At 45.0% G+C, this 13,299-nt stretch overlaps 1 protein-coding gene across 1 annotated transcript in view; it reads left to right on the top strand.

Annotated features, from left to right (window-relative positions):
* Positions 1 to 1,338: 1,338 nt before the first annotated feature.
* Positions 1,339 to 13,299, top strand: part of ISM1 (isthmin 1) — a 50,012-nt gene continuing 38,051 nt past the window's right edge. The window contains exon 1 of the mRNA XM_032789838.2: positions 1,339 to 1,461. Coding sequence (XP_032645729.1) covers positions 1,339 to 1,461 — 123 coding nt within the window. The remainder of the gene's footprint in view (positions 1,462 to 13,299) is intronic.

Raw genomic sequence — 13,299 nt, 5'->3', positions numbered from 1 at the left:
GCCGCTCGGCAGCGGGATGAAAGGGCAGCAGGAGCCCGCAGCAGCATGAGGGCAAAGGGAAGTTGCCGCCGCCCTGCCGAGATGAGTGTCCCCGCGGCTGCAGCCCGCAGCACCGGCAGGAAGAGAAGGAGGAGCGGGGCTCCAGCACCTCAAGCTCAGAGCTAAACTCAGCCCCCGGGGCCAGTGCTGGGCGCAGAGGGGAGTCACCCCGCTCCGGGGCAGGAAGGGAGCCATCCGCCCTGGGATCCGGCTGTCAGAGGGCTCGGGGGATAAAGCCGTGCCTAAGAGCAGCCTATAAAGGGGTCGGTAGGGCACTGCCTGGGAAGGGGGCGCAGCCCGTGCAGTGTCAGGGGAAGAGCGAGAGATCGCGCAGCGGGTTCGGGGGCGCCCAGCCCGTGCACTGTAAGGGGAACTGGGGGCGCAGCAGTGCAGTGTAAGGGAGACTGAGGGGCTAGGGCAGCCCGTGCAGTGTGAGGGGGGGCGCTCAGCCCGTGCAGTATTAAGGGAACTGGGGGGGGGCGCCCAGCCCGTGCAGTATACGGGGAACTGGGGTGCAACAGTGCAGTGTGAGGGGGGCTAGCGCAACCCGTGCAGTGTGACGGGTACGAGAGGGCCCGTGCAGACTCAGCGGGGGGTAGGGGCCCCCAGCCCGTGCAGTGTAAGGGGAACTGGGGGTGCAGCAGTGCAGTGTGAGGGGGCTAGCGCAGCCCGTGCAGTGTGAGGAGTACGAGACGGCCCCCAGCCCGTGCAGTGTCCGGGGGGAGGGGAGGGGCTCCTAGCCCGTGCAGTGAAGTGAGGCTGGGGGGCTAGGGAGAAGCAAGCCCCGCAGCTGGCGGAAGCCAGCGGCCTCCCCTCCGCTGAGCCTGCAGCAATAGCCCGCGGTGTCCCGGCACCGGCCCCGCCATGTGAGGGAGCCCAGCGGCCGCTCCCCGTTCGCCTCCCCCTGGATGCGGAGCGCGGCCCGGGCCCCCGCAGCTCCCGCCGGGCTGCAGGCGCCCCGCACTGCTCCCTCAGCCCCCCCGAACCCCCTGCGAGCCATGCGACCCGGAGCGCGGGGCTGCCCCCGACCCCCGCAGCAGGACCCGGCCCCGCCTACCCTGCCCGCTGAGCATAGCCAGGCAAGCCGCCCGCGCTCCCTCTTCGGCAAATCTGCGCCCCCGGGCCTCCCGTCCCGAACGTGGCTCCAGCGTGCCGCGGCGCCATCCCCACCCGGCCCGGCCCGACGGCGGGGCTGCTACTCCTGCCGGGGCTGCTCAGGCGGCGGCGGCTCCTCCTCCTCCTCCCCCCCGGCTGCTGCCGCCGCTCCTGCGGGGCCCTAAAGCCGCCCGCTTCAAGAGGATGGTGCGGCTGGCGGCGGAGCTGCTGCTGTTACTGGGGCTCCTGCTGCTCACCTTGCACATCACCGTGCTGCGGGCCAAGCCCGATCCCCCGCCGGCCAACAGCACCCAGGGCCAGCCGCAGGTGAGTCCCGCCCGCGGGGAGGGGGGAGAGGCAGGGGCGTTTCCAGGTGTTTGCAGCGCTGGCGTGTGGCTCCGGCCCGGGGAAAGAGGGGTGGTGGGGGGGAGCCTGCTTGATGCGTTTGGGGGCGAGGCGCCGCCCCTCAGCAAAACTAAAGGCGTGGGTGGGCCTGCAGCCCTCCTGAAGCCGGATTGGAGGCAGCCCTCTGAAAGTGCCCCCATGGGTGGCGCGAACCTGGGGCTGCGCGATGTCCCCGGGTCCATGTGACAGGTGCCGGTGCTGGGACCTGGCCTGACACACGCACCCTTAAGGGCGCGTGTGCTGCTGCTGTTCACGTGCAGTGATGCCCCTAGGAATGGGCCGGGGGGAGAGGGAAGCTTGAATCGCCTCCTTCCTGATTACCCCCACGCCCTATAAATGCTGCTGCCCTCGGATGATTGTCACGTCTCCAGCCTGACAACGGAGACGGAGTGTTTGAATTCGTGCAGAGTGGCAACCAGAGCCTCGTGTTTGTGCTGAGAAGGTGCGAATTCAGGGGGCCTGCATCAGACTAAATGAGATGTAGGGGTGTTGTGAAGCTACCAGGGCCAACTTGGGCTGAAATCTCTGCAACCCCACGCCCCCGTCTTCCCCACCCATCGTTTCTGCTCCTCCTTCCCAGCCCTCTCTCTCCTGCTTGTCACAGCCATTCTATCCCGACTTGCGACTTGTCTAGCTATTCCCACACCCACTTTTATCAAACTAGTTTTTTAAACTGCTAGTTGCATTCATATTGCCTTGGGATGGGGGCAGGAGTGGAGTGGGGGAGAAGTAGATGGAAGTAGCTCCCAGTTTTTCTCGTATGATTTGGTAAAGTTGCAAGTATTTCAGAAACTTCTGGAGAGAGTTGCTGTATTTTTGCTGACTTATTAATGTCATTTTCGTGTAAATGATGAAAGCAGACCTCTCCATGTGCCAAGGCTCAAAGGTGAGATGTGAGCTGTGGAAAAGACCCCAGTGAAAAACACCAAAAATAATTCAATTTCACACTTCAGTGTAAATAACACTCTCTCTAACCCAACTTCGTGATTCTTTGCTGCTAACAGAAATAATTTTCATTTCAACAATAAAAGGACAAAATATGTGTGTAACACCAGTAATTTGGGACTAAATGAGTGATGCCCCTGGAAATGATCTCAGTGAATGTTAGAGCACTGTTTCTTGGGCTTTCCTGTTCTTCTGTTGCCAGCTATTTACAATGACTTGAGACCAATAGTGGAAGATGTAAGATCAAATTGAATACATCTTAAATCTCTAATAAAGTGGATTTTTATACTGATTGGTTAATTTTTTTTCTGTCTAAATGCAGGTATAGAAAAAATGAAAATCTTATATATTGTGCAGAGAACTGAGAGGAAATATATAATTAATAATCTTAAATTTAAGTATAACTATATTAAAATCACTTCTTTCTTCTTCCTAGTTAATAGAGGACAGGGCTTCCTATTCAGCACTCCTTATTCCCCTTGGGTACTTATTCTGCAATGCTCAATGTGAAATCACTAGCTTCAGTGGGTCTCTGCAAACGTAGCAGTCCACCCATGCATTCTACATTGCAGGATCAGGCTGTTGCTCAGACCATTTCCTGTTGAACTAAATGGAAGTCAGAACTGAGCAAAGTGCCTTGAATAAGGTCCATGGTTGAATTCTGTCTTATACACTGAAATTTTATCACTAGACTGACATTCCAGTTTTTTAATATCTTTAAGATTTCTAGTAATAATATTTTGTAAACGATGCTTGCTTTCCACATGGGTTCATGAAGTGCCGTAAAATTATGTTTTGTGGAAAAGTAAATTTGGAGAGGTTTTTTTATGAGGTGTTTTCTATCATTAGAATTACCCTGTATTTGCCTTTCCTGACAGGCTAATGAGGAAAACATCTGGGCAAATGGAAACATTAGGTGATACCATTTCTCAAAGGAGTTCTTTGAGAAAGTACTACATAGGGATAAGGGTGAAAGAAAGGAAAAGTCATCCTCTTCAGAAAATTGTAGTAAACTAGTATCTATTTAGTTGACCAGCTGCTGTTAAAATTTGTTGACTTCCAAGAAGTCCCTATATCCTGTTTTATAAAATTATCTGTAATAAAAGAAGTCTGTGCCTTTAAGCACATGATGGGTTTAGCAGTTCAGTATTTTTCATAATGTTTTCCCTTTTGTAGCCTAAAATGTTTTATGTACTTCCCAACTGAATTGATTTTGCAGTTATGTATTTGGGAGAGCATCTCTGTAACAGACATTAAGGACAGAGAGTATATCAAACCATGGTGAATATTTGAACAGATGGAAATTTATCAGTCTGTTGCTTTCATAACTTGCAGGGATTCATCCTCTAGCCAAAAAATATTGTAACCTGCTCTAAAAAAATTGCATTTCAGAATGTTACTGGGCAGATGTTTTCATGGGTATTTTTATTTTTTAAAAGTTTGCTCTGGTAACAATTATTTTGTGCTGTTAAAGCACCAGGTGTGTGCTGCTCCCTTACTGAATTCCTATGTGAAAAGTGAATGTAGAAAGTAAAGAGAACCATAACAGATAGATCGGTTGTTACAAATAAAAGGTAGTAAATCAGGTTGCTGTTAGTTTTTTTATAATTTTTTTTCAACTGGTTGATAAAATTCATACATATGTAACAGCAGTCAGCTTGATTATATGCATAGTTGTTTAGCTTGCTCAATATATACAGTTATCCAGGTTGTTCTTCTGTGATCCTGTATAGCCGAGGGTTATGGAAAGGTGTCCTGAAATCATTCAGTGCCTACTCTTTCTTTTATTGATTTTTGGTATTCTGTCTTTGCTGCTCTGCTAGTGCTGTGAAGAGAAAATAAAAGCTACTTATGTAGTGGAACTATATGATTAGATAAATTCTTCTTTTGATAAAATCTGTTGTATGCACAAACAACTTGTCATACCCAAGAAGGAACTTTCTGTGCCACAACCATTTTGAAATGTAACTGAGTAGGAAAATTTGCATCAAAACCTGCAGGTATACCAACATTTTTAACACTTTTAAACTCTGACCTGAATCATTGGTATCACTAAGAGGGCAAATTAAAATGATATTTTCTACTTTATGACTAATATAGACTATGACACTTTGGAATGTCAGTAGAATGATTTGAATGAGTCAGGTGAGCAAAAATTTGGCCCTATATTTGTGAATGGGAATTCAGGACTAAAGGGAAATGATTCAGTACATTCTTAAGTGCCTTTCCTACATAAGGATGCCTTCTGAATCAGGCCTTATGGACTTCAAGTGTGGCTACAGATTTACAGACTGTAAATAAAGGTATTTTATATTTATATGTAAAGGCCTATAATTCAGTCTCTTTGGGAGAATCTATTCCTTCCTTTACCCCTTGCTCTTTCAAATAACGGAAGAGATTCCAGCATTTTAGAAGTGAGGTTTTATGTCTGACTTCTTTTTGCCCTCCAATTAACTCTCATCATCAATTAGATTGGTAGATGAAAGAATTTCAGATAAAACTCTCACCCTTAAACAATTTGCTTCTCCCTCCATTCTTCTTTTTATTCTTGCTGTTCTCCCTACATGTGTGTCCATTTCCAAGCCATCTGGTAGGTGGTGTGCCTCCACTGCTGACCACAATGTTCTGGTAGCAGCAGCACTGGAGAGAAAACACTGATTCAGCCCTAGTCATATTACTTTGCTGCTCCTGCCAGGGATGTGCTGTGTGTAGAAGCACAGGTGTTACTACTGCTGCAAAGAGAGACAATGGGCTTGACTCACCGTTGTACTACTGTTGGTTTATATTAACTGGAGAAACACACCCAAGCCTTCTTGTGTTCAGGGATGCACTCTATGGATTTATATTGTGCTTTCACTAACACTTCAGTACAAATAGCTGATGAGTAGCTTTTGGAATTTTTCAAGCAAAGATAGTTTCATAATACCAGAGACAGATGGGTTATAAGTATTTTATTCTATTCTCCAGCACACATTTTGTTGCTGCTAAACTTAGGACCCGATCCAGCAAAACATTACTTCAGAGGATAGTTCTTATTTACGCAAGTATCCCCGTTAAGTAATCTGAGCACTGTTTTACAGGACTGGCTCCCTATTTACTCATGAAGATTCTATAGCAAACTTGATGGAATAAGGTGGCATGTTCCAATGCCAGTTTCCTTTCTTGTTTCCTGTGGCAGTCCTTTAACATACAATTTATCTTACAACACATTGTTAGAATTGCTGTAATTATTAACAGGTGTGTCCATAACTATATCTGAAAGACTGAACTTGATAAGTTTATGGAGGGGATGGTATGATGAGACTGCCTACAATGGCATATAGCCAATTTGTGACTGCTAGCAGCACATAGCTCCAGTGGCCAGTAATGGAACACTAGATAGGGAGGGCACTGAGTTACTGCAGAGAATTCTTTCCCAGATATCTGCCTGGTGGGTCTTACCCATATGTTCAGGGTCTAACTGATTGCCATATTTGGGGTTGGGAAGGAATTTTTCCCTGGGTCAGATTGGCAGAGACCCTAGGGGAGTTTTCACCTTCCTTTGCAGCCTGGGGCACAGGTCACTTGCAGGTTTAAACTAGTGTAAATGGTGAATTCTCTGTAACTTGGAGTCTTTAAACCATGATCTGAGGACTTCTGAAATTCACCCTTAATCTCTGGCTCAGTTACTGGAGTGGGTGGGTGAGGTTCTGTGGCCTGCGATGTGCAGAACGTCAAACTAGATCATCATGATGGTCCCTTCTCGTCTATGTGACCATGGTGCCTGGAGGGGCCATGCTCAATCAGGGCAAACTGAAAATTATGGGGTAGACAATTCCCAAAACTGGTGTCTTATTCTAATAATTAGATTCACCAAGCCAGCCACAAAACAGCTTCTACAACACCTTACTGGTTATCAAGATACTAAAGCACAGATCTCCTGGGCTTCCTCCCACATAGCCAAGTCAAATATGATGAGAATTACTTTTAGTCTTGTTCGCCATACATAAAGTTCTGCCAGTCTCAAGAGATCAGACACATCACCCACCAGATCCATGAGTTTTTCTGATCTTACCCAAATACATGCTTATAGCCAATTCTTATAAACTAAACTAAGATTTACCTAAAAAGAGAAGACAGAGTATTGTAGTTAAAAGATTGTTATACATACAGCTATGGAGAAAGTTCCTAGGTCAGTTTCATAACACAGATGGTGAGATTGCTAATTTGTAGAAAGTATTACCAGAATCAATTCCATAGGTTATAGTCCAGTGGTTCTCAAACGTTTGTACTGGTGAGCCCTTTCACATAGTGCGACTCCTCCCCTTGTAATTAAAAACACTTTTTATATATTTAACACCATTATAAATGCTGGAGGCAAAGTGGGGTTTGCAGTGGAGGTTGACAGCTTGTGACCCCTCATGTAATAACCTAACAAACCCTTGAGGGGTCCTGACCCCCCCCCCCCAGTTTGAGGACTCCTGGCATAAGGGGTCGGCAGGGGAGGAGGAAGAGTTCTTAAAATGTTGGTGTGTTCTCTGCTGTCTGGTAGGAAGTGTTTCAGTCTTTATAATGTGTACGTAAGCGTGCTGCTTTGTCGTTTTTACTACTCTTTAGGAATATTTAATCAAAATGCAACAAGATATCCATTCGGATACACAGTAACATACCACAAAATTCTTCAGTTGCTCTATCAATCTAAACAGGATTGCTGTATATTTTTGGAGACTTTTAGGCTGAGGATTTGGACCCTAATTGAGGGTTTCTCAAACAGGGGTCGCCGCTTGTGTAGGGAAAGCTCCTGGAGGGCTGGGCTGATTTGTTTACCTGCCCTGTCCGCAGGTCCAGCCGATCGCGGCTCCCACTGGCCGCGGATCATTGCTCTAGGCCAAGCTTCCCACAGCCCCCATTGGCCTGGAGCCAGTGGGAGCTGCAATTGGCCGGACCTGCGGACGGGGCAGGTAAACACACCGGTCCAGCCCACTAGGGGCTTTTTCCCTACACAAGCAGTGACCCCTGTTTAAGAAACCCTGCCCTAATTCCTATTAATTTTAAAGAGGATTGGGCATCAAAATCACATAGGCATCTTTGAAAATCTTTGTGTTAGATTTTTCCATTGATAGCTTTCAGACAGCCATTGGCCTGTTAAATAAAATGAGTGATAAGCAAGCACTCTTCATAAGTGATTTTAAGGCACTAAATCGTGATCTGCTCGATCAACCGTAGTATCTGAGTGCCTTCCAATAGTGCCTGAAGCAACATGACTGACTTCTGTCATGTTTGGTTCATTTCTCTCATCCTCTCCTCAGAGACTTGCAAGCAGAGTGCAAGTTTTTGTTTTGGTCAGGATGTTTAGTTTCTGTTTAAGGGTACATGCTGCTCTGTGTGTGTTCGAAAAGGCAGGTTGAAGGAATGTACCCTACACTTGGAGGAGGTGGTGAGGTTTATGAGGGTCCTTAGTTTCTGTGGGAGTTTGATGCAAAGATTCTGACTGGCCCTCGGATTGTGTTTCCTGCCATCTGATAGAGTGTTCCATTGTGCTGGAAAAGTGGAGTTGTTCACCCTGGTCTTCATCCTGGAGCTTTAGGTGATCTGTTAGATATGCCACCTTCAAGGTAAATACCAAGACCTTGAACTTGATTGGATACTCTTGGGAAAGCTAGTGTAGAGAGCAGGGACAGGTTTGACATGCTTGCCATAGCTTGTGTTGTTTAGGAGATGTGCTACAGTGCTCTGTATTAGCTGGAGTTTCCTAAGGGCTGATGTCTTCATGCCTGGGTATATCATAATATTTTATTCCAGGTAAGGAAGGTGAATATAACCAAGGCTAGGGTCAATATCTGCCAGAATGGGACAATCTTCTAGTCAACCCGTGGTGACAGGAAGCGTTGATTGTGAATGCTGCTTTGTAAAGAGTTTAGCATCAGCTAGGAATTGTGAGCACTCCTGAACTACAGGCAGAATTGACTAACTCTGGATGCGTATCATCAGCCAAAGGAGGCTGCACCATGCACATTTATTCCAAGTGTTTTCCTCTGCCCACCAACATAACCTTTGTCTTGTTCACATTCCACTTCAGTCAGTTGTTGTTTGTCCATGAGCTGATCTCATCCAACCACTTGGCCATCTTGGTGGTAGTTGTATGGTCATATATGTGGTGAAAGATTAAGTAGAGCTGCATTGTCTGCATAGTGCTGGTATTTCAGTCAATATCATCTTGCCAGTTGATTTACTGGCTGCATGTAGATGTTGAAATATAACCAGAGAAAGAACTGATCTTTTTTGGAACTCCACAAACAAGGGCTAAATCTTGCCATCTGGACTCATGTTAGTGATCACGTATTCTCAGGAGCGAATGGGACTACTGGAAAGTACCTACCAGCACCAGTAAGGGTTCCAGAGCATAGCCCAAAGAATTTTGTGAGCCCATCTGAACTCTGAAAGGTTGTTGTACAAGTACATCAACTATCTTTAAACTTTATTTTTAAAGTATTAATGCCAGAGCCTTGGACTTTCATGTAGGATCAGACCATTTCTTTTTCTTGTTTATTACATTTAACACACTATGTAAGAATACTGAAGAATGATCACATAGGGCCTATGATTAACTAGAACTGTGGAGTGGTTTTTATACAAAGGGTACGTCTACACTGCACGATTATTTCGAATTAGCTTAAACCAATATTACAAAACAGATCTAATAAAATCGGTTTAGCGCGTCCACAGTGAGATCCCGAAATCGATTGTTTGCGTCCATGGTCCAAAGCTACCATCGATTTCAGGAGCGGTGCACTGTGGGTAGCTGTTCCTCAGCTATCCCATAGTTCCCACTTCCGTGTTGAGAGCACAGTGCCTGATGGGGCAGAAAACACTGCCCCGGGTGGTGCTGGGTACAGCCTCACCCCTCCCTTTGTGAAGGCAGCAGACAACCCTTTGGCGCCTTTTTCGCGGAGTGCATTGAGCAAACGCCATAGCACAGCAATCTTTCCCTTTTTTTTTTCACGTGGTGGTGGGGGGAAATAAACTGAGGAGCTGTTCCCTGAACCACGCCAGACACTGTGTTTGAACCTACAGACATTGGGAGCTCAGCCAAGAATGCAAATAATTTTCAGAGACTGCTGTGGACTGTGGGATAGCTGGAGTCCTCAGTACCCCCTCCCTCCCTTCATGAGCGTCCATTTGAGTCTCTGGCTTCCCGTTACGCTTGTCACGCAGCGCTGTGTATCCTGCAGTTTTTTATTCAAACGCTTTGGCGTTTCGTGTTCTGTAACGGAGCTGGATACAACAGATTTGTCTCCCCATACAGCGATCAGACCTAGTATCTCCCGTACGGTCTATGCTGGAGCTCTTTTTCGATTTCAGACTGCATCGCCAGCCGTGCTGATCAGAGCTCCACGCTGGGCAAGCAGGAAATGTAATTCAAAAGTTCGCGGGGCTTTTCCTGTTTACCTGCCCGCTGCATCCGAGTTCAGATTGCTGTCCAGAGCGGTCAGTGCTGCACTCTGGGATGCCGCCCGGAGGCCAATAACGTCGATTTCCGTCCACACGAACCCTAATCCGAGTTATCACTATCGAATTTAGCGCTACTCCTCTCGTCTGGGAGGAGTTCCGAAATCGATTTAAGGAGCCGTTTAACTCGATATTAATGACGACGTCGTGTGAACGGGTACAGCGTTAAATCGGTATATCGGCCATTAAACCGATTTAAAGTCGCAGTGTAGACCTGGCCAAAGAAAAAGCATTTTACAGCAGTCCCCTGGAAAGTTTAGCTTCACTTGATGAAGCATACCTCAGTCATGCAAAGAGAAATAATGACTTGTCAATTCTTTCTTTAAGCAAAGTAATTTAGCTTTTTTAGCTTATAAAAATGGTAAGCAAGTGTAATATTCCTGGTGATTTTCCAGAATAGTCTTGCCAATGCAATTCATTTCTAAGTTTAAGAAATCCTGTAGTTCTGTTCTTGGGACAACTTTGAAGAGAGAGATGGCTTCCAATGGAGCAAATAAGGGCTTGTCTTTATACAGAATCTTCACCAGTTTAACTTAAATCAGTTTTTAAAAATGAAGTTAGTTAAACCAGTGCAAACCCTTGTGCAGATGCTCTAATAGGTTTAAACCTGGCATATGTGGATTTAAACTGTATCTGTGTACAGGCATGCTTGGTGCCAGCTGACTCCATAGAAAACAGATTTAAACACCAAAAGTGAATTAAATGAAAAGTTTTGTCATTGATTTCAGTGGGACAGGAGTTCATCTGAAGTTGCTCTGCTTTAACAAAATCATTTAAAAACCACGTCTTTAGTTAAACCAGTGCAACTTTGGGTGTAGACAAAATCAGCTGGGAGTGTGATTATGCCGTTGCATCAAATACCAACTTACTTCAAGCTAACCCAGAGACTGCCCATGAAGTGTCTCATTTGTATACTGATTTTTTTTTTTAAATGAAAAACACGGGCTTTGAAGAAGCCATCACATTCACTTCCATTGAAGCTGTGACATCAGGAAGAATTTAAACAAGAGGTTCTAGAGCTAGAAAGCTAATATTAAAATATTTTGCTCTTTGAAAGGCATTTCCCATTTGAAGATCTCAGACCTTTTTAAAAAAAAATATTAACTAAGCCTCACCTGATCCACATACCTTTATCTCCTAGAGATAGTTTCGTCTACCAGTGGAAAGTATGTGTAGTGGGATACGGCAACTGTTTTTAGGACCATGCAACACCCCAACAGTTTAAAATGGGAAGTTATCAAAGAATACTATATCTAATTAAAGCTACAGAGGACAATGTGAGGTAGGCGGAATGTGATTTCTTGAGCTGGAATGTGTCCAGGACACTAAGATAAACACCCCACCCTTGTCAACCCTCTCTCCAGCTCTGCTCTTACCTGTATCCTGACATTTACCATGGGATACTCCATTACCATTGCTGGTCAGGCCTTTTGTGTTCCCTGTCATTAGAAGATCACACCTTGAGTTGTAGGGACTTCAGTTCCACTCTGAAGCACTGGTTCAGTAATTAAGAAATGGAAAAGATAATCCAAAACAGGAAGCGATAGTACTTTTTTTTTTTTTTTTTTTTTTAAAGAACAGACTTGAATCTTCTGAAACTAGTTTAAGAAAGACTTTTAAAATGTTGTAGCATCAGGATTATCTGAATGAAGGAGAAGAGTCAACTTAGTTTACAGTCCTATAGTCCAGCCAGAGCCCTGATATGGCAGGCAGTGCCTGTTTCCATAGGGCCAGCCCTAAAGCCCAATGAAGTCATTGGAAGCTTACCTTCTAGGACTTGCTACAGCACAGCAGCATTCAAAAACAACAACAAAACAAAAGCTGGTGTTGGTCCTGCTTTGAGCAGGGGATTGGACTAGGTGACCTCCTGCAATCTCTTCCAACCCTAATATTCTATGATTCTAAGCCACAAAACAAAAACATGCTTTCTCTTTCCATTTCCTGGAGGCTACATCTACACTTGGAGCCAGGGATGTTATTCCCAGATGGTGTAGATTTACCGGCATTGGCTCTGCTTGATCAAGTGCACTAAACGTAGTAGTGTACTCGAGCCAATGTGCTGCAAGTTGCTATGCCACGGTAGCACAGTCAGTGGAGTGGCATGGGCTAGCCACCCCAAGTACATACCCACTCGGGGCAGCTAGCCCATGCTACCACTCCCACTGCCCATGCTACCGCAGTTATACTACTATTTTTAACATGCTAGCTTGAATGGAGCCAGTGCAAGTACATCCATGCAAAGTAGGAATTACACCACTACCTCCAACTGCCATCTCTCTCAAATATACCTTTCTTGATCTGAGCTGGTGGGGGAAGGGAAACTCACTACAATGTTTCTAAGCCATGTAAATATTGTTAGGTGACAAGTGGTGTGTGAAATGAGCACTTGGGCTGAATCCAGTTTCCCAGAGGGTAAATGTTCACAATACAGACCACACTCTCAGTTGGCACTAATTGCCACTGTCATCAAGGGTGACAATGAGAGGCCAAGGATTGGCTTTTCTGTATCAGTGCACTTTTGTGGTATTTTTTTTGGAGTAGTTTGTATTGCAAGTTCCTGTTCTGTGGATAAACAGTTGTCTTCATTATTCATGGCTGATACTATAATACCAGCCATGAGCACTCAATTGACTGTTGAAAAATTAAAAAAAAAACAAAAACAGCTTCATCAGTGCACAAAGATCAATCTTTTTTAAAAAAAAATGATGGTAGGTCCCAATAATTTCAAAGCTAATCTAATATTTTGCTTTTGCTACAGCATAATAGAGCATGTGGATTCTCAAACAAAAAAATGCATTTTTAAACTATTAGGTTTTTAAAATGTTTCTTTGGAAACTTAAGGGAAACAAAGCAAAAAATGTTACCTCATTTACAATTTTGGTTACCATCTTCATGTTTCTGTCTGTTTTCTCTTTCATGTTCAGTTGTCTTCAGTCATTGTGTTTGATTTGATAAAGTAGGGCAACTATTGTACTTTTTTCCTCTGAATGTTGGTTGGTCATCATTGTTTGTAATGTGGCCCCTGGGGACTCTGGAGACCAATCTTTTGTTTGTTCATTCTTCACCATTAATTTGTATGTTTTTTCATTGCCAATTTTGACTGGATAGTTTAGTCGTATGGGGGATTTTTTCCAAATTCAAATTTTGGTTTTGAAAATTTTTACTAACAACTCAGTGGCAAATTAAAAAGAAAAATAAGTCTAACTCAAACTGAATGAAATTCCTTTCTTTTTTGTAATTTTTATTTTTATTTTATTTTTAAACCAGCCCAGTACCCACCAAGTTAAGTGAGGACTTATCACAGGGAATCAGCTCTTCCAATGACAT

This window comes from Chelonoidis abingdonii, chromosome 3 (genome assembly GCF_003597395.2).
Source record: "Chelonoidis abingdonii isolate Lonesome George chromosome 3, CheloAbing_2.0, whole genome shotgun sequence".
NCBI lineage: Eukaryota > Metazoa > Chordata > Testudines > Testudinidae > Chelonoidis > Chelonoidis abingdonii.
The sequence above is the reverse complement of the archived record's forward strand: the minus strand, read 5'-3'. Positions and strand labels throughout refer to the sequence as shown.